Source organism: Apteryx rowi, unplaced genomic scaffold, assembly GCF_003343035.1.
Source record: "Apteryx rowi isolate R43461 unplaced genomic scaffold, aptRow1 scaffold_495, whole genome shotgun sequence".
Classification (NCBI taxonomy): Eukaryota; Metazoa; Chordata; class Aves; order Apterygiformes; family Apterygidae; genus Apteryx; species Apteryx rowi.
The window spans coordinates 335,518-361,541 of record NW_020450755.1 but is presented as its reverse complement, the minus strand read 5'-3'; the positions used below and the strand labels follow the sequence as shown (position 1 = coordinate 361,541).

The 26,024-nt window shown below is 39.0% G+C and overlaps 2 protein-coding genes across 10 annotated transcripts in view; one reads left to right on the top strand and one right to left on the bottom strand.

Annotated features, from left to right (window-relative positions):
- The window catches only part of TIAM2 (T cell lymphoma invasion and metastasis 2), a 185,442-nt gene extending 172,347 nt beyond the window's left edge, over positions 1–13,095 (top strand). For all 6 annotated transcript variants that reach the window (XM_026079217.1, XM_026079215.1, XM_026079216.1 and 3 more), the window contains 11 exons: positions 258–326; positions 711–836; positions 2,077–2,185; positions 2,812–2,991; positions 4,414–4,532; positions 5,742–5,850; positions 7,611–7,669; positions 8,519–8,624; positions 9,500–9,587; positions 10,145–10,299; positions 11,185–13,095. In XM_026079217.1, the coding sequence (XP_025935002.1) occupies positions 258–326; positions 711–836; positions 2,077–2,185; positions 2,812–2,991; positions 4,414–4,532; positions 5,742–5,850; positions 7,611–7,669; positions 8,519–8,624; positions 9,500–9,587; positions 10,145–10,299; positions 11,185–11,828 (1,764 nt within the window). In that variant the 3' untranslated portion in view covers positions 11,829–13,095. The remainder of the gene's footprint in view (positions 1–257; positions 327–710; positions 837–2,076; positions 2,186–2,811; positions 2,992–4,413; positions 4,533–5,741; positions 5,851–7,610; positions 7,670–8,518; positions 8,625–9,499; positions 9,588–10,144; positions 10,300–11,184) is intronic.
- Positions 12,381–26,024, bottom strand: part of TFB1M (transcription factor B1, mitochondrial) — a 41,171-nt gene continuing 27,527 nt past the window's right edge. For all 4 annotated transcript variants that reach the window (XM_026079222.1, XM_026079221.1, XM_026079223.1 and 1 more), the window contains exons 7-8: positions 18,523–18,650; positions 12,381–13,378 (exon numbers count right to left, since the gene is read on the bottom strand). In XM_026079222.1, coding sequence (XP_025935007.1) covers positions 13,126–13,378; positions 18,523–18,650 — 381 coding nt within the window. In that variant the 3' untranslated portion in view covers positions 12,381–13,125. The remainder of the gene's footprint in view (positions 13,379–18,522; positions 18,651–26,024) is intronic.

Sequence of the window (26,024 nt, the reverse complement as noted above, 5' to 3'; positions counted from 1 at the left end):
TCTCTCCCCATGTTATACTAAAATATAATTTGTTATAATCAGGCTGTAAAGCCTTTAGGATGAAACAAAAAATATTACATTGAAATGAATTTGCCTTTAATTTAGCAATCATTTAGTGCTAACAGTTTGGGTGATTTTGTTACAGAAAAGGAATTGTATCTCTGCTTCATTCCTGAAAACTACCTTTATCCCTCAGTTGTGATATAAAGAACAATTTCCAACTGTTACATAAATTAAATAAATTCTGTTTCTTGCAGGACCTGAGCTGCCTCTTTGAGCTGTACTTGGAACCCCTTCAAAATGAGACTTTCCTTACCCAAGATGAGGTGAGGGAATAACTGAAAGATGTTCTTTTCATTCTTTTATGGGTTAAGACCCTGGCATTTGGGCTTTTCCATTGCTGAGAGCACAACCGAAAAAGTGAACAACAAACATGGCAATAGGGTTACACCAGTTAGTGTCTTTCTGTCTGGTACGTGAGTCACTTCTTCTTTTAATGGTAATTGTTCTTCTGACTGAAATGCTGCTAAGAATTCTTTGCCTTTTTTTAATGACTTTTCTATAAAGCCCATTTGAAAATTCTTAATGAAAACGTTATTGGCCTTTGCAGTCTCTTTGTATGTCACATCTCTTTCAAGGACTGTTTTCTCAAGACCCCTGTTAGAGGTATGGAGCGCTGTACTTCATAGCCTGATGTTTAATATTCACAGATGGAGTCCTTGTTCGGCAGTCTACCAGAAATGCTGGATTTCCAGAAGGTGTTTCTGGAGACCCTTGAAGATGGAATTTCTTCCTCCTCAGATTTTAATACACTGGAAACACCATCCCAGTTCCGAGTAAATACTTGATCTTTTACTATATTGCAGTGCGCTTGGAAACGTTTGTGGAAATCTGGCTTTAAGAACTCTAAGTTTTACCTCTTTTTTCATATGGTTGCTTTTATGTTTGAAGCTTTACTTTAGATTACAGACACCTATTCAGCAGTTAGATTAGTGCTATTTGTCATGTTTTATCTTCCTCTTTCTCATGGCAGAGGATGTAATATGGAAGATGCAGAGTAGATTTTGAATGTTCTATAAACTCTGAACTTGAATATTCTATAAACATCACAAGCAATGTTTACGATGCATAACTCTCCAGCAGAAAGCTTACTGTCACTATGCTGAATTTTGCCCTGCCTTGTGCTCCCCACTATGCCCAGTTTACCTGCTACAAAATGAAAGCTTTTCCCATTAAATGCAGGAGTTTCTCATGTCGTGAGGTCCAACAGGGCCTGTGAAGTGTAAATGATTGTACATTGTGCTCTCTCTGTGCTGTCTCACTTGCAGTGGCACCACTCAGTACCTGACCTACCTGGAGGAAGTAGGTGGTCCCAGAGATGCAGTCAGTGTCACAGAAGTAGGAGGTGCTGGCAGGTCTCCCTGACGCTTGCTGCCATTTGTGGAGCAAACATTGATTAAAAAGGGGGGAGAAGGCTGCTTTCCTCCTCCTCCTCCTCCTTCACTACACCTCTTTCTTATCTTTGCTTTGGAAAATCTTTTTCTAAAAAGATCTCCCTCATGATTCAGAGTCCCTCCCACATATTCCCAACCTCCCTTTCATCTAAGAAACTCAGAGGTGCCCTGAAATTACCCCCTGCCTAATAGAAGGAAAACAATTGGAAAGCAATCCTCTGTGTTTGTTTTACACTGTCCCTTCTGGCATTGGCAGCTTTATGCCTTGCTTCCTATTGCCCATGTTTTTTCCCAGGACATACCGTTACATGTCTGTTGATTTTGTTCCTGTGCTGTCTGAGATACAGTAAGACAAAATGTCTACAGTGGTGGTGTCTGTAAAGGGAGAACTGAGAAGATTGCAGGCTTTGCCTAAATAGCCTGAAGTCTCCACCCAGAGAAATTTCATGGAGCTACTGCCAGTAATAAATTCATGTGACATATATGTATATACACACACAATAGTAGAGAATATATATAGACAGGCAGCAGATAATCACAGCACTAAGCCTCTGTTTTGTGGCCTGAACATTTGATTATGATTCTAATAATGAAGTAAAAATTTTGATTGTGTTGATTTCAGAAATTGCTGTTTTCCCTCGGAGGTTCCTTTCTGTATTATGCTGACCACTTTAAACTGTACAGTGGCTTCTGTGCAAACCACATCAAAGTTCAGAAAGTTCTTGAGAGAGGTAATTTATTGTCTTTGTTATTGTAATTCAATTGCATAAATTTAAACTTCAGTGAACCACTGTAACAAATCTGATCGACTTGCAGAGAATATTGATATAAAGCAAGGTCTAATAGGGCATCTCACAGAAAGAATAGCCAAGATCCACAATTCTGCTAAAATACGATGTAGAACTGAAGGGATAAGATTTCTTTTGTAACACCTAGGTATAAGGTTGAGTAGTAACAGAAACATCTTCCACAAGTTTGTGCTGTCTGCAGAAACAGCAGAAGCAGCAGCTATATTTGGTTTGTGTGTTCATGCATGTAAAAGGGTGGATGTCAGTCAAAGCTGCAACAAACTGACTGAATAARTTAGGAATTACTTTCTCTGCCATCAGTTTATTAATTTGATGCAGAACAGGCCTGCAATGTACTGGAAGAACTATATCAAGCAATAACATCAGCTTGATATAATTATTGCTCTTAGTGCTTATTTACACTGTGTAAACCACCGTGAAAAGCACCTGTTGAAATGTATGTGACAAGGCTGGGGCTTTTGGTGATGGTTACAAGTTGCAGTTCTGTGCTTTCAAATTATTTGAGCTTCTATGACTTCCATGTTAAACTGACTTTTATTTATATTTAGCCAAAACAGATAGTGCCTTTAAGGCCTTTCTGGATGCTCGAAACCCCACAAAGCAACATTCTTCTACGCTGGAGTCGTATCTCATAAAGCCTGTCCAGAGAGTGCTGAAATACCCTCTACTGTTAAAAGAGCTGGTGTCTCTGACAGATAATGAGAGTGAGGAGCACTATCATTTGACAGGTAACTTCTGTCATTCTTTTTCAGGAATTAATATGATTTAAGTTTGATTTCCAAGCCTTTCTGGAGATGCAGGTGGCCACTGTGGTAGATGTCAGAGAGCTCATTAAGACCTAGAGAGAATTTCCTCCCTTTCATTAAAAATAATAAGTAGCTTTCTTCTGCTTTTAGCAAAAATTTCTACTTTGCATGTCCAAATCCCTTTGAAAAGTGGATGCCCAGGATTTGCCATGACAAACAGAACTAGGCATTTTACTCCTTAATTTTTGTGGCAGGAGCATATGTCAGGGCAATGCAACAGTGTTGCTTTTTTTTTTTTTTCCTTCTTTTTTCCCCCCTCACAGGGGAAATACTGACCAAAGCTCCATCTTGTGGTTATTATTCAATTCTTGAAATGTGTCAAAGTTTAGCAGCTCCAACAAAGGAAGTTATGTGAGGCTTGGCTGTGGCTCTTGTATAGAAAACACCTGCCTCAAAGCTTTGCAGTCTTCCCACGTAGAAAGAATTCTCTGCCTAATATCATAGGAAGGAAGTAGAGTTGATTGTTTTTCTAGGCTCAGATCCCTGGGACTTCACAGTGGCAAATTCCAGTTCGGTTCTGTCAGCACCTCAAGGAGGAAGGTCTAGAGAATTATTTTGTTTTAGATAGGTTTTCATTTTAACAAAATAGATTCAGGCAAAATACACTGTCAGCAAAAAGTCATAAGACTGTTATTGGCTTCAAAAGGAGCTTCTACTATTGTCTTTTTGCCATTACAACCAAACTGAGGGTCAGAATAAATGCCAGACTGCTAAAGACTGCACAGTGAACAGCTGACAGGACTGGAGAAATTAAGTGCCCTTCTCTGACTCCTGTGTGCATTGACAGGAAAGTGTAATGAAAGCCAGTGTCATTCTTGTTTAGAAAAAAAAAATTAAACAAACCCTGACCAACAACACTTAATATCATGGATACAATCAGTGAGGAACTTGCACAATCTACCACTGTATTTCTTTCCTCTGTTCTTTGATGAGCCAAATTCAATATATTACAATTAAAATTCATCAAATTACTTATTCTAGTATGGCTGTAGATACATTAGATGCCCTAGTGGTCCTAGGTTACTACAGAATAAAAAAACCTCTAACCATGTTTACTATTATGATGTTACTAATATTCATATATTTGGGTGCTCATCACAAGAATGTTTATTAGTCTTTTGAGGCACTTAAAACACCAGATAAGCATTTTTCACTTACTGATTAGGAAGCATACCTTCTACAGTCACTATGAGAAAGTACTGCTCTAAAGCTAGGATACTATTGTCCACATCCTGGGAATGCTGCATAGTTTTACCCACCTCAAAGAGGATTCAATAAAAGAAATCTCATGTTTATAAAATACAACTTAATTACCTAGCTGTCTGTAATTCTTAAACCTTACAGAAGCACTGAAGGCAATGGAAAAAGTAGCCAGTCACATCAATGAGATGCAGAAGATATATGAAGATTACGGCACTGTATTTGATCAGCTAGTTGCAGATCAAAGCGGAACAGAGAAGGAGGTAAGAAAAGAAGCAGCCCATTTTATTTGCTCTTGAGACATAATCCTGCTAGCCATTGGGTGTCCTTATCTCTTCCTGAAGTTACTCTGGGAACTTGTGCTGGGCTGTCCATTGCCTTTTAACATCATGACTTCCATTTCATGTCTGTCTTGTCAAGTTTCTTTTTGTCAGCAGATTACTGTAAAATTTTCAGACAGCTGCCAGAGCCTTTTTCTGGACTGACAAGAATTGCAAGCAGAAGTAGACATAATTCTCAATAGGAAAAAATAAAGACATCCTCTTCTTCTCAAATGTTTTAGAGATTATCTATGCCCAAAGGCATTCAGATTTTATGCTTCAGAGTTCTTGAAGTTCTTAAGATTCTTTTTCACCCATATAAATGAAAATTGCAATTCTAGGGACTTTCGCGTTAAGGACTATTATTCTCATTCTCTACGCTTCTAGCACTGAGGCATCCATAGCTATTTGTCAGAGCAAAAACCATTAGTTGAATGGATTGAGTTTACACATCTCCCAGAACTGGAGCAGCAAGATCTCAACTGGGCCATTTACATCAAAAGTTTACTAAGCAGATCAAATCCATAAAGATGGAGATCAGACATGAGAGCTGCCAACTTGGTTGTTTTATTTCCCCCTAGTAAAAGCCATATCCCCACTTTTCTTGGCCACCTGGTTTCCTGTCATTTATGGGAAACAAATTTGACAACCTGAGAGATTCTTTACAGTTTTACATTGTGTTCCACAGAATAAAAGAAGAGCCATGAGTAAAAGACCTGTAAAAAACCTCCACTAATTCTGCCATTGGCATTGTCATTAATGCTAATTACTCTACAGAAAATAAAGATACTTAAAGCTAATAAGTCAGCCAGTTCATGACTGGCTTTATGTCAGTGACAGAACATCAGGTCAACTTAATACTCTTCTAAGTTACTAATAATAGAACTTCTATCCAGCTTGCATAACTTGTGTGCTATTACTTTTTATACTTGTTATCTTTTTTAGAAAAGGGGATTACTTTCCTACTTGATACACTTTCCTACCTGAGTGCAAATCTCCCTCTCCCTCTCCCTCTCTGGTGTCTCTCTGTCCATACACTAAATATAGAAAATGTACATCCTTAAGGATGTCAACCTGTACTTGTAAACATTTTATATCTAACAGCTGTAGATAACAACACTGATGTATCTACTGTTCATAATGTTCATACAGGTGACAGAGCTTTCAATGGGAGAACTTCTGATGCATTCTACAGTTTCCTGGCTGAATCCTTTCCCATCTCTGGGCAAAGCAAGAAAAGACCTTGAACTTACAGTATTCGGTGAGTGTCTTCCTTAATGACCCTCTCTCCTTCCAAATCTAAAGATAACCAAGTTACATTTTCTCACTACTGAAAGCCCCCATCTCCTTTCACTGTAGCCATGTGGTATCTAGGATAGACCTGCATCTGACAACAGGCACAGAACTGTTATGTTCCCTAATGTGAGAAGAATTGAAAAGTTTCCATTTGTTCATTTGCTGTTGCTGTTTGCTCTGTTAGCCAACCTCGGCTGCTCTTCTGCCTGTATGCAAACTATGGAAATTAGTGATGCTTCAAGAGACAATAATCTCTTTAGAACAATCTGCTAAACCAAGCTTTCAAAGGAGGCTGGTAGGAAAACAGTGATGTATTCTACTCCTGAGAATCCAAGCTAACCTCTGATTTACAGCCATTGCAGCAAAATGTGTTGTCTGGCAATCCCCATCCAGATTATTTTAACTTGAAAAATGAATGTGGAAATGAGAGCATACAGCTGAGAGTTTTATTTAATAATGTCTATACTATTAATCATTCAATAATTATATTACATAAATAATTAAAAGGTTCCAGCAAAACATTTTAGGCACTTGACTCTTTCTTTAAAGAACATTTCTTTAAAATTACGTTGGAAAACACTTACAGAACAGCTCCAGGTTCACATGAGACAAGTCTCTTCCCCAGGGTTGTCATACATTCCTCCTCCAGAAAAGCATGATAGATTAAGGGAGAGAATGCTTCAGGCAACAAACAGGAACTATCTCCACAGGTTCACTCAGATGAGCTTCTCAGTGGTCCACTAACACCAGGCACCTGAGCCCAGGGAGTTCTCAGCAGGACATGTGTGAAAGAAAGGACTCCGGCCTGTTGCTTAGCCTAGACTGCTCGTCTGCCACTTGGGTTTCAGTTAGGACTCTATGTTGGCAGTGTAGGAGATGCACCTAATATATGGGATGTAGGAAAGCTATACTGAACTCTGGGGTAAAAGTGCTCACTATGGCCRCATCCTGGCTGCATGTAGGGATGAGACCCAATTGCATACTACTTGCCTTCTCTTCTCCCCCACTGGAAGGAAACCTGGATGCATGAGTAGGGATAGAGCTATACTGCCCTCCAGCCCAAATCAAGGACTGGGGAGCAGAGTCATCCCATAGGTCAGAGGCAGCTTCACTGTCTCTGTGTTTCTGTTCCCTCCTCACAGATTACAGAGAATGTGTCCCTGCCTCAATGGAGGCTGAGAGATTAGATAACATTAGTGAGTCACTCCAGTCGGATGTTGTGGAAGCCAGAGAATTCCTGCAGATAGAAAAGTAGGAATTGAGACAAATGTTTCCAATTATCCAAATGCTGAACGGCAGGAAGAAAAGACTTACCACCTTTTGTGGCAGTCTTCTTTTGCTATAGGCCCTTTGTTTCACGTGAAGACATCCATCAGTTTGTTTTTTTCTACAGAGAAAATCTTCTGCATCTAAACTACATCTGTTGTATCTGTTTATGGGAAGACTTACGGGAGACAGGTTGCTGCTAGTTTTAGAATAAACATGCAGAATGGCTCCACTGTAAATGTTCAGAACAAAATCTGAGGAGAAAATGTTGCCACTGCATGAAGAAATGTAGGATGAAAAACTCGGCTGTCATCTTAATACAGGGCAGATGCTTTTCAATCACTTTGCTTATCATTCTTTAAATTCTTGTGATTATAATAATCAGGTTCTCCAAGATAGCATTTTCATTGAATATTACACCTGTAATTGATAGTTTCTTTTTCTTTCTTTCTTTTTTAGTTTTTAAGAGGGCTGTAATACTTGTATATAAGGAGAACTGCAAACTGAAAAAGAAAATGGTAAGTCTAGTATAAGTTGAAGTGGTGGATGTTTTTGCACAGGCTCCTGCTGCCTTGTTATCAAAGACGGACCATGCCAGTGTTGAAGGGGGAGTGACTGGTAAAATGCCACCTTCCCACACTAGGCTGGGATTTTAGCTTTCATAGCTGAAACAAACCAAGTACTCAGTATCTATGTAGCAAGAATTTTTTTTTCTTATTTAGTAAGCATCATCATCTTCTCTGTGTGAGCCACATGTTAGTTTTCAGGTGAAATATGAAACATTGCCATGTAGGAATTCCTCTGGATGGCATTTATGATGGCCTACCTTAATCTGGTGTGCAGGTTAAAGACCTCTGGTTATAGACCCTTGAACACTCTGGAAGGAAAGGTGTATTATAAACATAACCTCATCTGTTCCCATTTACAAAGCTGGAATATTGAGGTCAAGCAGCAGTTGTATATCCTAAGTACCAGAGGTGCAGTACTGCAACATGCTTATCATAACAGATGAGGGGGCTCTAAAAGTAGTGGCAGCAACTACATGATTACTGTATTCTGCTAATCAACAGTCTGTGGGTTTCTTCACAGGAAGCTTGTTCCTTAGTAGTACTTATATGTAGAAGTATTATTGTTATCCATTAGAAACAGGTACTTTTGAAAGTTGAAGCAATTACAAATTTCAAAGGCTGAGTCTTATCACCATTTCAGCTACATCAGCTACATTTACAAGACAGTATTAGCCTTCTGTAGGAGAAAGTCTAATGAACTGAAATTTCTCTTTAGATGTGGGTCTTTCTAAAAGCAAAACAAAAATACACTTTTTTGCCTTTTCTTCTTAGAAATATCCTCTTGTTTTTCCTTTGCAGCCCACTAATGTTCGTGCTGCACATAATTATGGTGACTTGGATCCATTTAAATTTCGTTGGCTGATTCCTTTATCTGCTCTTCAGGTTCGACTGGGGAATACAGCAGGTAATTCCCTTGCACTGGATACTGTAGGAATGAAGAGTTTTCTGGGATTCTGTAATACTGCTTCTTCCATATGTCTTTTTGGAGCCTCTGGAAATAGGCAGATGTAGAGAAAATAGTATCCAGTGTTGCCTCTGCTCTCAGGGGGTCCTGGCTTGATACATTAACATACTTTTTCCATTTGTTATGTTGGCTTCATCCCTCTTCTTCCATGAGCTCAGGAAGATGCAAGATGATGTGGAGACTGACTTGCAGTGATGTTATTGCTGTGATTTGACACTGTCACAAAGGACTGATAAATAACAGAATGGAAATCCCCAATGAAAAGATACCGTGAGCAGGAAGGTGTTTCACCATGGATGATGCCCTGTTGATACCCTTGTGTTCTGTGTGAGCACAAAACCACTGACCATTGTGTTTTTCCATGTGGAAAACTTGACTGCGTCATTTGTTGTAGCAGGGGACTGTATTTTTGTTCTCTTTTTAAGCTGATCTTTATTGTACAGTGGGCTCGCAGTTGAGCACAAGGGAAACAGAGCTAGAAGCAAGCAAAGACAATCCTATCTGGTTCTATTTCTTGTATAAGTGTCACAAGGTATTTAATGGCAAATGCTTTGTGCACCTGGGAGAACAGCCATGTAAGGCTGGAAGGCTGTGAGAAGCATAAGAATGGRGTAAAGTAACTCTCCAAGAGAGAAGGTTGTTTTCAAAGGCAGAACTGGCAAGGTTGCTTAGAAAGTGAGAGTTCAGGGGACCTTCCTTTAGGTTCTGCCTCATGTGAGATCTTATGTAATCACTCTGTACCTGTATTAACATTGTCTTTGTGAGAGGAGGAATTTTGAAGTATATACAAAAATAATGTTTCGTTCCATGCGCAGGAACAGAAAACAGCTGTATCTGGGAACTGATTCACACCAAGTCAGAACTAGAAGGCAGGCCAGAAACTATTTTTCAGTTGTGCAGCAGGTAAGCTTTACATGGAGGTTATATTTGTCAAATTACATTAATGGAGTTAGAAAGAATATACGCTTTTTCCCCAAGTGACCTTTGTGTCAGCACTTGTAACACAGCTTTCTTTCACTCTCTGATTGCAGGCACTGAGCCACTATGTAACTGCATAAAGTATGACAATTTGAAATTGGAGTGAATTTGGCTCAGTAAGCCTGAGTTAGAAATCTGCAGATATATGATCATAAATTCCAGTGTATTATGTGCAGAGTAACCAATTTTACCATATTCTTGGTGGGTTAGCAGAAATGTCCTCCTGATAACGACCACTTATAGCGTGGTCCCTAAGCATAGGAGATTATCTTTTGGGCTGTTTTTCTGAAAGAAAATAATTATGATCTCAAAACACAAAGTGTGAGAAATGTCTAACAACACATAAAGAAGTTAGCTGCAAAACTGCTACAAAAGAAATGGACTGGACCAAACATTGCAGCAAGGAAGAAGACAGATTTTTATCCCAATAGTGTCTTTCTTCAGAGGAGAAAATTGAGTTATCTGTTTTTTTAAACTTGCAGCGACTGCGAGAACAAGACTAACATTGTGAAGGTGATCCGTTCTATTTTGCGGGAGAATTTCAGACGTCACATAAAATGTGAGTTGCCACTGGAGAAAAGCTGTAAAGATCGCCTTGTTCCACTCAAGAACCGTGTGCCTGCAACAGCCAAACTGGGTAAGACTCTTTGTTTGTCAAAGTGCAAAATTCAGCCTGGAATCCAGGATGGTAGGAAGTTCACAATTATTAACATGACCATAGTGTGTCATGTGCCTCAAATCTTGTTTCTTTTTTAGGCTGGGGAGGTGGTAGTCACACAGCCCTACTCTCATGGCAAGGGCTAGAAGGACAAAGCAAGCTTGCCATCTCCCACACTGTGTTCTCACCCTTGACATGTTATTAATTAGCTTTATTAAGTGAAAACTTAATAAGTCCCAAATCAATTTTACTGAGTAGAAATGGACTCCCCTTGGCATGTAGTTTAGGTTTCTTTCCTCTGCGTTCTCTTTAATGACTTAGCTGTAGTAACATTAAAAGCTTAAAGAACTGGCAAAAGGCAGGGGTCCTGCTTCTTTCAGTGCACTACATCTGCACCCCAGCAGATATCCTAATTAAGCACAGGTTTCAGACTATTTAGCTAACTAAGTGTTGGCTACTAGTCTTTCAAGCGCTCCATCTGTTTGGTTGTCTTTAACATTCCCGTAGCATGACAGGAATCAGAACAGTTCCACTCAAGCCTCCAAATTTGTCCTCTAGACCTGGAGGTACCAGAACTAGTCTTGCTTTCCTACAGATGTGTGTAAATCATTACTACAGTTTCTGCAGGATTTTGTACATACTGCACATGAAGGCAAGCATAAAACCCTGGGGTAGGTGGAATAAGAAATCTGACATGTGATTGATTACACTGATTTTACCAGAATGGTGACATACCTGACCTTGAATGATTATCAGATGAGACTATATACACTGTAATTACAACTGGGCTATTGAGATAGGCAGACTAATCATACTATCATCTTTTGGCGGAACAAATAAAACTGCTTTTTTTTTTTTGCACAGCTTCCACGAGGTCTTTGAAGGTACTGAAGAACTCCTGCAGTAGTGAGTGGAACAGTGACACAGGGAAAGGTAACTTCCAGGATTCTGACGAATGCAGCTTGAGTAGCAGCACTCAGAGCAGCAGCTGCCACACCACTGAGAGCATACAGGAGCCCAAAAATTCATCTCCTGATAAACATTTACAGAGTTGTGCACCAGAGTTTTCCAATGTTCTTGTCAAGGAATCTGATATTCTCAGTGATGATGACGACGACAACGACTATCAGAGCCTAAAGAAAGGCAGCCCTACTAAAGATATTGAAATACAGTTCCAACGACTGAAGATTTCAGAAGAACCAAGTACCGACTCTGAACGAGATCAGGCCACTGAAAATGAGGAAGGGGATGGTTTCAAGACAGATGAGCATCCAAAGCTGGTGCGTGGCCATTTCTGCCCAGTTAAGCGAAAAGTAAACAGCACAAAGCRTGACAGAGGAACTTTACTGGCAATGCAAGAACGTCACCAATCCCTTGACAGTCATTCTGATGCTGCAAACTTGGATCTGAACTCTATTTTAGAGAGAGAATTTAGTGTCCAGAGCTTAGCATCTGTAGTTAATGAGGACTGTTTTTATGAAACTGTGGAGAGGCATGGAAAATCCTAGCTTTCTGAGCACTATATTTAAATGGTTCATTTTAAGTCCACATAAAATTCAACAAACTTATTTTGCTTTAAAACTAGTAAATTCATGGAAGCTGCAGGAAAACTACTATCTATTTGATTTTGTGCACTAATACATTTTTCCACAAAAACAGCTGTAAAGGATTCTTAAGTTATTTTAATTTATTGTGGATCAAAAATAGATTAAGTTGGCCAAGGTCTGTAAATTAGTTCACCCCTTTCAGGCAGTTATTGAGATTTTGTAGTATTCTTGAGGAGGGTAGGGGAAGGATGGCTTTGTTAGTATTTTAAGTAAGTTATGTGGAAAAGATACTAGTGAGGTGACAGAGGAGATTACAGTGGAAAGTAGCTTTACAAAATGATATTTTTCAATACCTTGGGCATTTTATTTCTTTGGTTTTCATTTTTGCTTTATTTAAAGCAGAATTAAGTTATTTTAATGTGTTTTAGTGCACAATAGTGCCAAAATTTCATTTTTGTAAGTTTCAAGATGCTGTTTATACTTTATATATATATGTAAATATAAAAACAAAGCTTGGACTGTAATCTTTTATTTGACTGTATTTTTTATTTTCTCTACCAGTCTGTACAGTAAAAGACAAATAAGTATTGTACTTAGCAATGTTTTCTACTTTTTATCATGCTGCTTTTCTCTAGTTGAAGATTTAAACCCTTTGTTTTTTGCTTTGGCATAAATGAGAAGAGTATTAGCAGACCTTAAGGTAATCTGTGCACTTTATCCTCCTTTAAGCTGGTCACTTGAGTATATTTATACAAGGGTTTTGGCTTTTGTTTTTTAAATTACTCTGCACAATAGGATGTTCTGGGATGAAAAGAACACAAAAACCCCAAAATCATCTTACATGCTGAAGTACAAAAAGTGTTTTTTCTTCTGATTCAATAATGCATTTTTCATACAAAAATGATTATTTCAGAAGTTTCCCAACTTAATTACATGTCTCACAAAACATACCTTGCTTTTGGTATGTGTTCTGTCTATTCCCTGAAGTAAACAGAACTTATAGACATCTTGTAACTGGAGTGTCCTTTCATTTTTCTCTACAGCTGAACAGAATGAATAAATAAAATGGGAAAGCCCTCTCTCTCCAGCACTTTCTCAAAAGTATTTCTTTTATACATGCACACATATAGGAATATATTTAAATCTTCTTTTACTGAAACAACACCTCTAGATCAAGATCTTAAAAAAATAAAATAAAAAGAAGAAAAAAGAAAAAGAAAAAGAAAAATCCAAAATCTGTCTGCTGAAATCACAGCTTTTACAGATGATYCTCCTCTTCAATCTCTTCTGAGTGACTGGTATTTTTAGGTAATTTCTTCTTCTGCCTTAGTTCTTCTCTGTAATTGTATGCAAAAAGGCTTGGGTCTTCATCACACATTTTCCTATATGCATTGCACAGATTTCTGAAGTGTGACATGGAGAGCTGAACAGGACGCAAAGTTGGATCAACATCTGCTGCCATCATCAGCTGTTCTGTTTTCTTCAAACGTTCACTTTCAGGAAACAAGATCCTAAAAGGGAAAAAAAGGCAATCAAATTTAGTTTCCCTTAAGAGACAAAAAGCAGTCTTGGGATTTTATTTAATATAGGTTTAGTATTAAGTATGTCATTACCATAGCTCTGGTAATCCTAATAAGTCTCACTGCCTAACTAAATGGATACAAGGGCCCTTTTCCTATAAATGCAATTTATAACACAGAAAGTATATACATACATCCCACATTAAACACATTAACACATTAAAAATGAATGTTTATGCTAACATTAAGAGCAGCTTACAGAGTTCTTAGAATTAGCCTATATTTAAAGAGCAATAAGAGTTAACTTTGTGCAAACTAAATCAGATCCAAACTGTATGACTCTCAAGACAAGTGCTCCATTCCAATGGGAAAGACATGGATATCACTTGTCATTAATACTGCAATCCCAATGCCAGAAAAAGTCAAGAAAGAAGAGGAAGGAATATTTAATAATCATTCACTTTTTATGTTTACAACTTGGGAAGGGTGCCAGGAGTTAATTTTATTTACTTCTTGGTCACTGATCATAAAAAGTCACATCAGTTCCTGTACTTGGTTTGCTACGAGAAGCATTAGCACCCCTCTCTTACAAGTTCCCCAAACCTTAATGAGTAGTATTATTTCAAGTGATTTTTTTTCAATGATGTCATCTCACAAAAATACATTATACAAACTACTGAAAGCACTAGGTGACTAGCTTTTATTAGCAGTAGTCCTCAGTCCATACTAGGTCAGGAAGATAGAAAGAAATCTGTGCATGTTTGGTGTGTATGCCTCATTTAATTTTCAGATTATCTGCCTCTGTCATACATAAGTAAGACCTAAAAATGCTGTGCATCTATTACAATGCCTCTTCCTCAGCCCTTTTTTTACAGGTTGGCTGGACAAGCTAGTCTAAAAGCTTTAGGTAAGTGAAAGTTGGCTCTTGGTGGGCAGACAGAACACAAACTTAAGAAAGAGTTTAAAATGACAGCAGAGGGAAGGAATTTCTCAGACTATCCTAGTTTGAAGTATGTTCTACTCAAGGACATTGTCAAAAAAAAAATCACCATTATTTAAGCACACTGGTCAGCAAGGTTGAAACATATCAGTCCTGATTTTGATATCCCTCACATTATTCTCACCTCTGAATTAGTAGTTAAAGATTTACTTTGAGCCAAAAACACTTAATCAATCACCCTTTAAACATAGAATATGCACCATCTTGAGCACTGGTGTGTATGGGAATACTGCTGTGAACAGTAACTCAAACAAGATTTTTTTTTTCCCATGGACTTAATTGTTTACTCTTATATGCCATGTTTCTTGCAGATCATAGAAGTTAGTTACATACATATTACCTTGTTTTTATACAGTGTGAGAGATATAACTAACTCAATAGACCCTATTATAAACTAGAATTTGCCTTTTTTTTTTTTTCTTTTTTTTTCAGGTCAGCTAAAGAATAAGAGGATTGTGTTTCTTAGTTGCATGCTAGGCACTGGGCTAAAGCATGATAAGCTGCTATGGGATATATGACGTCCAAAAGTTCAGATTCCCCCTCCTTCCCTCAAAAGAATGTAGAGCAATACTAGCCCTTTGAACTTACACAACAGATTAATTTTTTAAACTTTGGCAAAAATATTCTACACAAAGTATACATGTGCCTTCTGCTGACATTGTCTTTCACAAACAAAACTGAAAATCAAATACCACCTCATCTGGAGTTTGGGTCTCTCATTTTCTAAATGCATACTCAAAACAGGCCAATCAGCACTCATTTCAGATCAAATGTTTGACAGGCATCAATGCCATTTACCACCACAAAAAAAATTCCAAACTCTCCCTCCTGAGAACTAGAGGTAAAATTCTATGCTTGCCTTTATACTAGTAGCATACATGGCAAGGTGGCACCCATCTTAATTTTAGACTGCTTAAGGACCAAAACCATGCCCAGCAATATTCAGATAACAAGAGGCATGCTGCTGCCGTTTGGGCTTCCTAACAACAGCTCTGTTTTTTGTTGCACATTTCTACAATCCCAAATGCAGGGCTTTGCCCCTTATCAAATCAGGCACGTGTGTCTGTGCTAGAGTTTAATAGGATCCCTGGAGAACACTCTGCAGTGGTCTCCCTTCAGTTAGACAGGGCTTCTTATCCAGCATAAAATTTAAAGAGACAATAAGTACATCATAAAAGGGAAGCATGGAGATAGGAATTTTACCTTTTGACATTATCCCTAAATAAGTAAAATTTCCCACAGATCAAGTAAGTTCTCCTCCTTCACACTGCAAACTTCAGTTTAGAATTTTAGACTTTCACTTAATTCAAACAACATATGCTGTTGTTCAACTTATACTTCAATAGCATTTGTGTACTTGCTTATATCTTTGTTTTTGTTTTTTTAATTTCTGAGAAAGACAAACTATCACCAATTTATCCCAATAAGTTTAACAGCTTTGACTTCATTAACAAAAATACAGAATCACAGAATCACAGAATCGCTGAGGTTGGAAGGGACCTCTGGAGATCATCTAGTCCAACCCCCCTGATCAAGCAGGGTCACCTAGAGCACATTGCACAGGATTGCATCCAGGCGCGTTTTGAATATCTCCAGAGAAGGAGACTCCACCACCTCTCTGGGCAACCTGTTCCAGTGCTCTGTCACCCTCACAGTGAAAAAGTTTTTCCTCATGTTCAGATGGAAGTGTCTGTGTTTCAGTTTGTGCCCGTTGCCTCGCGTCCTGTCGCTCGGCACCACTGAAAAGAGTCTAGTCCCATCCTCTCGACACCCTCCCTTCAGATACTTGTACACGTTGATAAGATCTCCTCTCAGCCTTCTCTTCTCCAGGCTAAACAGGCCCAGCTCTCTCAGCCTTTCCTCATAAGAGAGATGCTCCAGTCCCCTAATCATCTTCACAGCCCTACGCTGGACTTGCTCCAGTAGTGCCACATCCCTCTTGTACTGGGGAGCCCAGAACTGGACGCAGTACTCCAGATGTGGCCTCACCAGGGCTGAGTAGAGGGGGAGAATCACCTCCCTCGACCTGCTGGCAACACTCTTCCTGATGCACCCCAGGATCCCATTGGCCTTCTTGGCCACAAGGGCACATTGCTGCCTCGTGCTTAACTTGGTGTCCACCAGCACTCCCAGGTCCTTCTCCGCAGAGCTGCTTTCCAGCAGGTCAACCCCCAACCTGTACTGGTGCAGGGGGTTATTCCTCCCCAGGTGCAGGACCCTGCACTTGCCTTTGTTGAACTTCATGAGGTTCCTCTCTGCCCACCTCTCCAGCCTGTCCAAGTCTCTCTGAATGGCAGCACAGCCCTCTGGGGTATCCGCCACTCCTCCCAGTTTTGTATCATCAGCAAACTTGCTGAGGGTGCACTCTGTCCCTTCATCCAGGTCATTGATGAAGAAGTTGAACAAGACTGGACCCAGGACTGACCCCTGGGGGACACTGCTACCCACAGGCCTCCAACTAGACTCTGTGCCACTGATCACAACTCTCTGAGCTCTGCCATTCAGCCAGTTCTCAATCCACCTCACTGTCCACTCATCTAGCCCACACTTCCTGAGCTTGTCTATGAGGATGTTATGGGAGACAGTGTCAAAAGCCTTGCTGAAGTCAAGGTAGACAACATCCACTGCTCTCCCCTCATCTACCCAGCCAGTCATTCCATCATAGAAGGCTATCAGGTTGGTTAGGCATGATTTCCCCTTGGTGAAGCCATGCTGACTACTCCTGACCACCTTCTTTTCCTCCACATGCTTGGAGATGGCCTCCAGGATGAGCTGCTCCATCACCTTTCCAGGGATGCAGGTGAGGCTGACTGGCCTGTAGTTCCCTGGCTCCTCCTTCTTGCCCTTTTTGAAGACTGGGGTGACATTGGCTTTCTTCCAGTCCTCAGGCACCTCTCCTGTCCTCCATGACCTTTCAAAGATGATGGAGAGTGGCTTAGCAATAATGTCCACCAGCTCCCTCAGCACTCGTGGGTGAATCCCATCAGGGCCCATGGATTTGTGGGTGTCAAGTTTGCTTAAATGATCTCTAACCCACTCCTCCTCCACCAAGGGAAAGTCTTCCTTCCTCCAGACTTTCTCTCTTGCCTCCAGGGTCTGGGGTTCCTGAGGGCTGGCCTGAGCAGTAAAGACTGCAGCAAAGAAGGCATTCAGTAACTCTGCCTTCTCTGCATCCTTCRTCACCAGGGCACCCACCCCATTCAGCAAAGGCCCCACATTTTCCCGAGTCTTCCTCTTGCTACTGATGTATTTGAAGAAGCCCTTCTTGTTGTCCTTGACATCTCTYGCCAGATTTAATTCCAAACGGGCCTTAGCCTTCCTCGTCGCATCCCTGCATACTCTGACAACGTTCCTATATTCCTCCCAAGTGGCCTGTCCCCCTTTCCACTTTCTGTATACTTCCTTCTTCTGCTTGAGTTTTGCCAGGAGCTCCTTGCTCATCCATGCAGGTCTCCTACCTCCTTTGCTTGACTTCCTACTCATAGGGATGCACTGATCTTGAGCCTGGAGGAAGTGATGTTTGAATATTAACCAACTCTCTTGAACGCCCCTTCCTTCTAGGGCCCTCACCCATGGGATTCCTCCAAGTAGGTCCCTGAAGAGGACAAAGTTTGCTCTCCTGAAGTCCAGGGTTGCGATCCTACTTAGTGCCCTGCTGCCTCCTCGCAGGATCCTGAACTCCACCATCTCATGGTCACTGCAGCCAAGGCAGCCCCCAACCTTCACATCTTCCACCAGTCCTTCTTTGTTTGTTAGTACGAGGTCCAGCAGCACACCTCTCCTTGTTGGCTCCTCCACCACCTGGGTCAAGAAGTTGTCACCAATGCTCTGCAGGAATCTCCAGGACTCTTTGTGCCTAGCTGTGTCGTCTTTCCAGCAGATATCGGGGTGGTTGAAGTCCCCCATGAGAACCAGCATAATTCCAGCAGAAAGCCATACATTTCATACTTTTAACTCCAGAAAACATTTTGAAATGGAAAGATCTGATGAACTATGATGTCTGTCTTTTAAGCAGCTAAAATGTAAACAGAGTGAATAAACTCAAATACATAGCTAAGGGTGTTTCCTGATTGATTTAGTAGCTGATGCATTTACAAAGCATTATCTGAAATAACTTTTCATGAAAGGTCCTTACCCAATTCCACGGCAGCAATATTTTCTTCTAAACTGAAAAACACTTCGAACAATTTTTTCTACTAGCTCAAAGGGCTGTTGTATCTTTGGTTGCACCAATGGAGTGAAATGCACTACGGCCACATCCACCTATAAGGAAAAGCAAAATACCAAGATATTTGATTTATACATATTCCTTTGAGGCATCTTATTCCTAAGTTTACAGGTTAGACATCAGGAATCAGGCAGAACATAAGACGACATTACTGTGACAGATAATACAGCTGTGTGGTGACTAATGTCATACTATTTGAATATAAAGATTTGCCTTAACTTTCAAGGCTAAATTTTTACCTTTCTCAGTTATCTACATATTTCTAATTAGTTCACATGGCATTAACAGTTAGTACTTTTTTCCCCATGACACCTCCTCCATCTGGAACAACCTCCATGTAATCTGTAAAGTAATTAGCCTTTCTTTCTTCAGATCCTTCCACAAGACAATTCTGACACAATATATAAATGAGACAATATTCACTGTCCAGGCTGAAGGGCAGTTGGAGAAAACTGATATTATAATCAGAAGTCAAACCCATTCCCTACATGTTTTCTGTTGCTCTAGGGCTTTTCTAATATGTGAGCCAAGGAATTGCTTTTCAACATATTATTAACATTTTAAAATTCTAGTCTAGTCAAAAGAATGAAAGGTAGAAGTAAGTCCACAATCAATTTAAGTGCCAGATGAACTCTATATTTACACAGGGTATCACAGTTAATTCAAAATCACATTTGAATGCTTCTACACAAACCCCTTTCAAACTTGATTTTATTCTTTTATAGTTCTAAAGTCAGCTTGGTTCACAGACTGTCACTTTCCCTGTGTCTGGAAAAAGAATGAAATAACATCCCACATATATCTGTCTACCTACCTATATATATACACAGATATACACACACATGTGCATATATGCATATATAAAACCCACAAAATATGTCATTAAATGATAGCAACATTTTATTATATATAAATGAACAAACTTACACACACACACTTCTCTATTGCAAAATATAGCCTGGGCTAAAAATCCAGTTCTGAACAATATAGAATAAATATAGAATATGCTAAAATGGAATCTTCCAAACTGGATATTAACAATTAAAAAAAAAAAGAAAAGTTTCTGTGGAGGAGCACACTGAAATTTTGTACAATACTGGTACTGAATTACTACAAAATTTTTTAAGTGCCAGACTGAAAAAATGTTCAGTTTCTTATTAAAAAAAAAAATTAAAAAAAAAATCAGATAATACAGTGGAAAACGATCCATCTTTTCAAAAGGTCTGAAAGGCAATATTGGCAATTACAGAACAAATTCTATTTGACATTAAACTGAAAAAATGTTAGTTTTGATGCAAATAAAAGATAAATTCAGACCAAGAACAGCTTTTGTTCAAACCACAGTCTCAATGTGATAGTTCTTTGAGAAAACCCACAGCAAGACAGTATTTAAAAAAGGTTTTTTTCTAATGTTGTAATCAGAACTGCTTTAAGCTTGTTTAAAAATAAATAAATAAATCACAGTAACCTCCGACGTGGACATATTTTCTGGCACAAAGGTGCCTTCCACCAATAAAGATTGCTTTATTCAGTGGGAATATCACATCTGCCATGTACAATTCAGTACTTCAACACTAGAGATACTGTATTTATTTTGTCCTACAAAAATGGTGAAATTAAAACAACATAAGTTTTGTGTGCAGACAGAATTTACAAAGCTAAAAGACAATACCTGCTAGAGAAAGGAAAAAAAACACTGATTAATGGTGACATAAACATATAGCAAATTTTCAATATTAACAGTGCCAACCTCAAGTATATGGTACAGACAGTATTTTTATCTACTTTTCCACTTTTTCTGAAAGTTGGAGTCAACAGTAAGATTGTAAAATTATTTAAATGAATAAAATATAAGTACTGTAAAAAAAGTCACAAGAGCTTCTTTTAAAAAATGAGGTAACAAAGCAAAACCTGACAGATGGAATCTGCAAAGAAAAATGCAAATAAACACATTCTCCAAAGCAGCTTCTGAATTATTCAAGTGCTAATAGTTTCTACGCTAACAGCAGTAACCTATCAGGAAGACCACAGGACCACAGTGAAAACTTGTGCTCACACTGAATGTCAGAGAAAAAAAAGAAATCAAATACTGTTTTGACAAGAGTTATAAAAACAACTTCCATGGTACAAACAGAAATCTGCCCCAAGCTGAGTCTGCACCTCGCTTCAAAAATGATACAGTACAAAGGGAATGAGAACACAAAAGACTAGAGGCCAGGAAGAGAACATAAACCCATGAGCCCACAAACAGAGCACTGGGCAGTATCTGCGGTGCTGGGCTGTACCTTGATTCTACCATTCATCTCATTCTGGGCAAAGTAGTCTGTCTACATCATCTGAAGTCTCATATGGGGTGCTCTAAGCTGCCAGCAATCAAACTCCTCCAGAATGGAAGCGATACTGCTAGTGCAACACAGTAAAATACCCATACTGGTTAGCCTGACTGAGATAATGGCTGTATGACCACAGCTGCAGCTGCAGAATGCAACTGCACTTCTCTGTGGACCCAATAAATGTACCTGTATATACTTTGCTTTGGAACATACTCACTTGGGATCAGATCCTTGCATAAATGATATTCAGCTTCAAAGCATGCAGCTGCCTGAAAAGCTGTCAAGGATATTAGATGTCCTGCTCAGTACTGTCACATAAAATTGGAAAAAGGTACAAAAGGAGATAAAACATAGATAAAAAGCAGTCCAAACACAGGACACAGGATTTTTCAATGAACCTACTAAGTGTGCTAAGAAATGAGCAGATCGAAACTGGAATACTGATGTTGAAAAACCTTAACTAGAAATACCTTCACTGTAACCAAGGGCAATCAAAAGCCAACATCTACAATATAAGATTCAATTCGTTCCGTGTTCTTTCTTTTTCTTTCTCAACTTTCCTTTTTCTATTTAGCAAATTTGAAATAAACGGCCAAACACAGAAAGTCTATTTTAGAAAAGAGGGGAATAAACTGATACGCCAGAGATGCATAAATAATGCTGAACAACACTCAAATAGTTCATTGCACAGGACTGGAAACTTCCCGAATAAGCACATTATTGTACCTACATCTAATAAGTTTCACAACTTCCCCTGAAGTACCTATCTATGCAAGAGACCTCTGATCTGATCAGGTACTCAGGACTTCATGCATATCCAGAAAAATTCAGCTGTTGTTCTTTTAGAGTCACAACAGTGTAACAAACACCAGACTGTGGTTCCAAGTTTAGACTGAAGCCAAAACCCATGGGCATTCATGACAGATAAATATAAATGCAAATCACTCATATTCCTAAATAAAAGGATCCAATGACTAGGGAAATATAGCACCTGGATATGCAAGTGTATATATATATTTTTTTTAAACAGGGCAAATGCATACTTCAGATGACCATCCAGCTGCTTGAACAGAAATACTAAGGGCTTATTTACATATTTATATGTTCATTTACAATTTTGCCATGAAATAAAGCAATGCATTTACCCCCAAAAAATAGGGACAAGAAAGCCACTAGAGACCACTTGGGATCTCCTAGTCCCCTCAGTTTTGCAGAACCGCTGTTAAGTGAGATACGAGGACTCTTGTTTTCAGAGGTAGGACCTGCATCTTTAACAAAAATTACTGAAGGAAAAAAAACCCACAATCCAGATGCAGTGTACTATTTAAGAGAAAAACAGCTCAATTTGCAATCTCAAGGCTAGTGGGCAATAATTTCTGTTTCTGAAACAAAACACAGTACTTCTCAGCATTTGCTCCATTGTAGGCACTGTTTTCTTTGGAACCCCAGGAAAGCTGCCTGGTTACTATAGCAACAGATACAGGCAGAGCTTTTTACTTGTAATTGGCCACTCCTTTAGAATTATACATGCTATTTTTCCCTAACCTTCTTAATATGCATAAAATAGAGAGCAGAATTATGAAAGCCCATATGGAATACACAAGGGCACTTAAAGTACACAAGTTATTTGTGGATAATTTATTAGTAACACTTTTTTTCCTTATTTTCCCCAAACACATTAGAAATATTTACAAAATAACACTCAATACTAAATAAACATATTATTTAACCGATATATACTGAACTTTCAATAGTGTAGCAGTTATTCTCCCCTCACTGTTCAAGTATATCTTCAGTACAATGAAGGTTTATGTTCTAAGGTAGCACGGACACATTACAGAGTACAATTTAATTCAGAGTAGTCTGTTGCCTGGCTGATAAAAATCAACACTCTAAATCAGAATGAGCTGAAATGAGACAATTTTTACATTTACTAACTGTTGGCAATAAAGGTCTTACGACAGGCAATACATGTATCTTGCAACAAACCTATATTAAAGGCAAACCTACATACCCTTTTCCAAGCACTCATTTACTCTTATAAGGAACTGAAATCTAAGCAGAATGTAGTAAAACTCCATAAAAACAGATTATTTGTGTTCCAAATAAGGTGCTTCTAAGCCAGAATTTTCACAAACCAAGTGTTCAGTAGCAGGATTTTATCCACCTACAACAGAGATGAACATTAGGTCTAATACAGATATGCATATCTCACAGCTATCTTGTTCTGATGTGAGGGTTTCATTTTGGTTCACTTCTAGAAGAAAACAACAGATTATTGCTGTTAATGCAGTGGCACAAATTCCTGTGTAACAACAGCTTTGTAATAATTTACCTCCATTCACACTAGTGCAAGGCTCAAATCAGCCTCAGGGTTTACAAGATTTCCCTAGAATGTTTTGCTTTTGTAAGTTAGAACTTAAATGGCAATTTCTTTCTTGTTCTTGGGGTTTAATTTCATTTGATGTCCCTCCCTACTTCTTCAGAAAGAACAATGGTAAAGCCAAAGGTCAAAAGGCCATTTTAGACAAAAGCTTATTAATTCTGATGATATATCTTAACACTCATTCCGCAAATACTTTTCAAGTAGACAAGGCACTGGTGAGTTTTACTGAAGTAAACTAAGAATATATAAATATAATAAGAAGTGTACAAGTTCAGATCAAAGGTCCATCAAGACTAAATACTGTCTCCAGCAGTGACAAGCAGCACGCATATGGAGAAAGAATACAGGACAGGTCAAACAAACAGCAGAATTTGTCCAGGACGCCCTCCCAACCTTCTGTGGTTTGTGCACAAGAACCTGTTGAGCCAGAAATGATGCCTTTACATTTACTAAACCTCAGGGGATTTTTCTGCCAGGAATTTGGCCCTGTTGCTTTTTGAATCCCTGCAAGCATTGTGCATTCTGCAATATCCTGTGGCAATGAGCTTTTACAGTTACACACACATCATGCAAAGAAGTCCTTTCATTTTGTAGCTATGTCTTCTGCTATTTTCAATATATGACCTCTTGTTATCGTATTGGAAAAGGTAGGATTTTCCTTCCCCACCATGCTCAAAGTTTTCCAGCCCTCTAACTTAACCTTCTGCAGAATGAGCCCCTTTCCAAAAGAGGCTCTAGATTATTTACAGTTTCTCATATAGAAGTTAAGACTTCTGATTGTCTTACTAATCATTTTTTTGAGACAGCGCAAACAGCACTAAGACGTGGTTTTACCAGGTAGCACAGCACTTTCCTACTAATTCTTACGACTTCACTTGCTGAATTGAGCTGTTTTTAATGGAACAGTAGTCCCAAAACCTCATTTCAGATTAGTAAATTCAAAGACTGTTATTGTATATGTGAAGTGAAAGTGGGTTTTCCCCTTCTGTGTCACTTTATTTATTAATGCTTAATTTTAATTTGCTATTTTATCATCCAATCCAATTTGCTATTTTATCATCCTTGCAATTTTTCAAAGATCTCATCTTTACTACTCTGAATAACTTTCATGAGCAAAATGTATCACATCAGTCTTCATCCTTTTCCAGACTATTTATGTTATACAGTACAAGTGTTTGCTTAGATTTGCTGTGCAATTCCACTATTAACCTAAACTTCGTTCACTGTGAAAATTGACTCTACCCCTTTTTTCCTTATCTTTCAACCAACTATTTACCCCTTTGAGGACCTTTCCTCTTACCCTATGAGAGTTTAATTCTTTCGAGAGCCTTTTAAGGACCATCATGAATGTCTCCTGAAAACCTAGGTAAACCACACTCTGGTCCATACCTTCTCTGACTGCTCCAAAGAACTCCAAATAGATTTATGAGACATGACACATTTTTGCAGCATTTATGAACTTGTACACTAATTCTCTTTTTTACAGTAGTGTTTACCAGTTTTCCCACTACTGCGGAAAGTTCTTGACAAGTAGGAACCCCCCCCAAAACATCTAATTATGTTATGTCAAAATGTATACATTACATTAGCTTATATCGCAGTTATTGAATCATCACACAGGAGCCAAACAGAGGTTATAGAAACTTCTCTCAGATGAGTCAGTGGTCAAGCTATTAAATTTCATCTTGTCCAAAAGGAAAACTCCTTTATGTTCTGAGGATATCAAATGTTCTTCACTAGCAAATGAAAATAAAGAAAACAAAATTGTTTCTCAAAACCTTTTGTAACACAAACAAGATCACATGGAAAGCAAAGATTAGGTACAGAACCTATGGTTATATCACTGTTCCAATCAGCAAGGTTTTTCCCCTAACTTCTTGATTTCACACACTGACACCGTGAGGCCACTTCACCAATGCGCTACAGTTACCATGTAAGCCTTACTAGTAGGTTTTATTCCTTCGTTCACTTATACAGACTCATGGAAAGACAACAACATGAAGGAAAACCTACAGATTGCTAAGGCTATCAAGGAGAGATAAGCAAAACCTGTAGCTGAAAAGAAATGAGCTGCTCTTCCAATTACAAATTAAAACATATTGCATAGCTCTTTCCTAGGATATGTAAACTCATAAGAAGATTATCTGTGATTAAAAAAAACACCCTCTGGATCTAGCTCTCAGTTCAGCTGAAATGAATTCTAACCCTACTTTTAAAAGTACGTAAGTCTACACAATGTCTGGATTCTAAAGATTTTCTCGCTCTTCTCACTCTTTGCATTTCTCATCATAGAATCTATCACAGAATCACAGAATGGTGGAGGTTGGAAGGGACCTCTGGAGATCATCTAGTCCAACTCTCCTGCTCAAGCAGGGTCACCTAGAGCACATTGCACAGGATTGCATCCAGGCGCGTTTTGAATATCTCCAGAGAAGGAGACTCCGCAACCTCTCTGGGCAACCTGTTTCAGTGCTCTGTCACCCTCACAGTGAAAAAGTTTTTCCTCATGTTCAGATGGAAGTGTCTGTGTTTCAGTTTGTGCCCGTTGCCTCGCGTCCTGTCACTTGGCACCACTGAAAATAGCCTGGCCCCATCCTCTTGACATCTTCCCTTAAGATATTTGTGTACATTGATAAGATCCCCCCTCAATCTTCTCTTCTCCAGGCTAAACAGGCCCAGCTCTCTCAGCC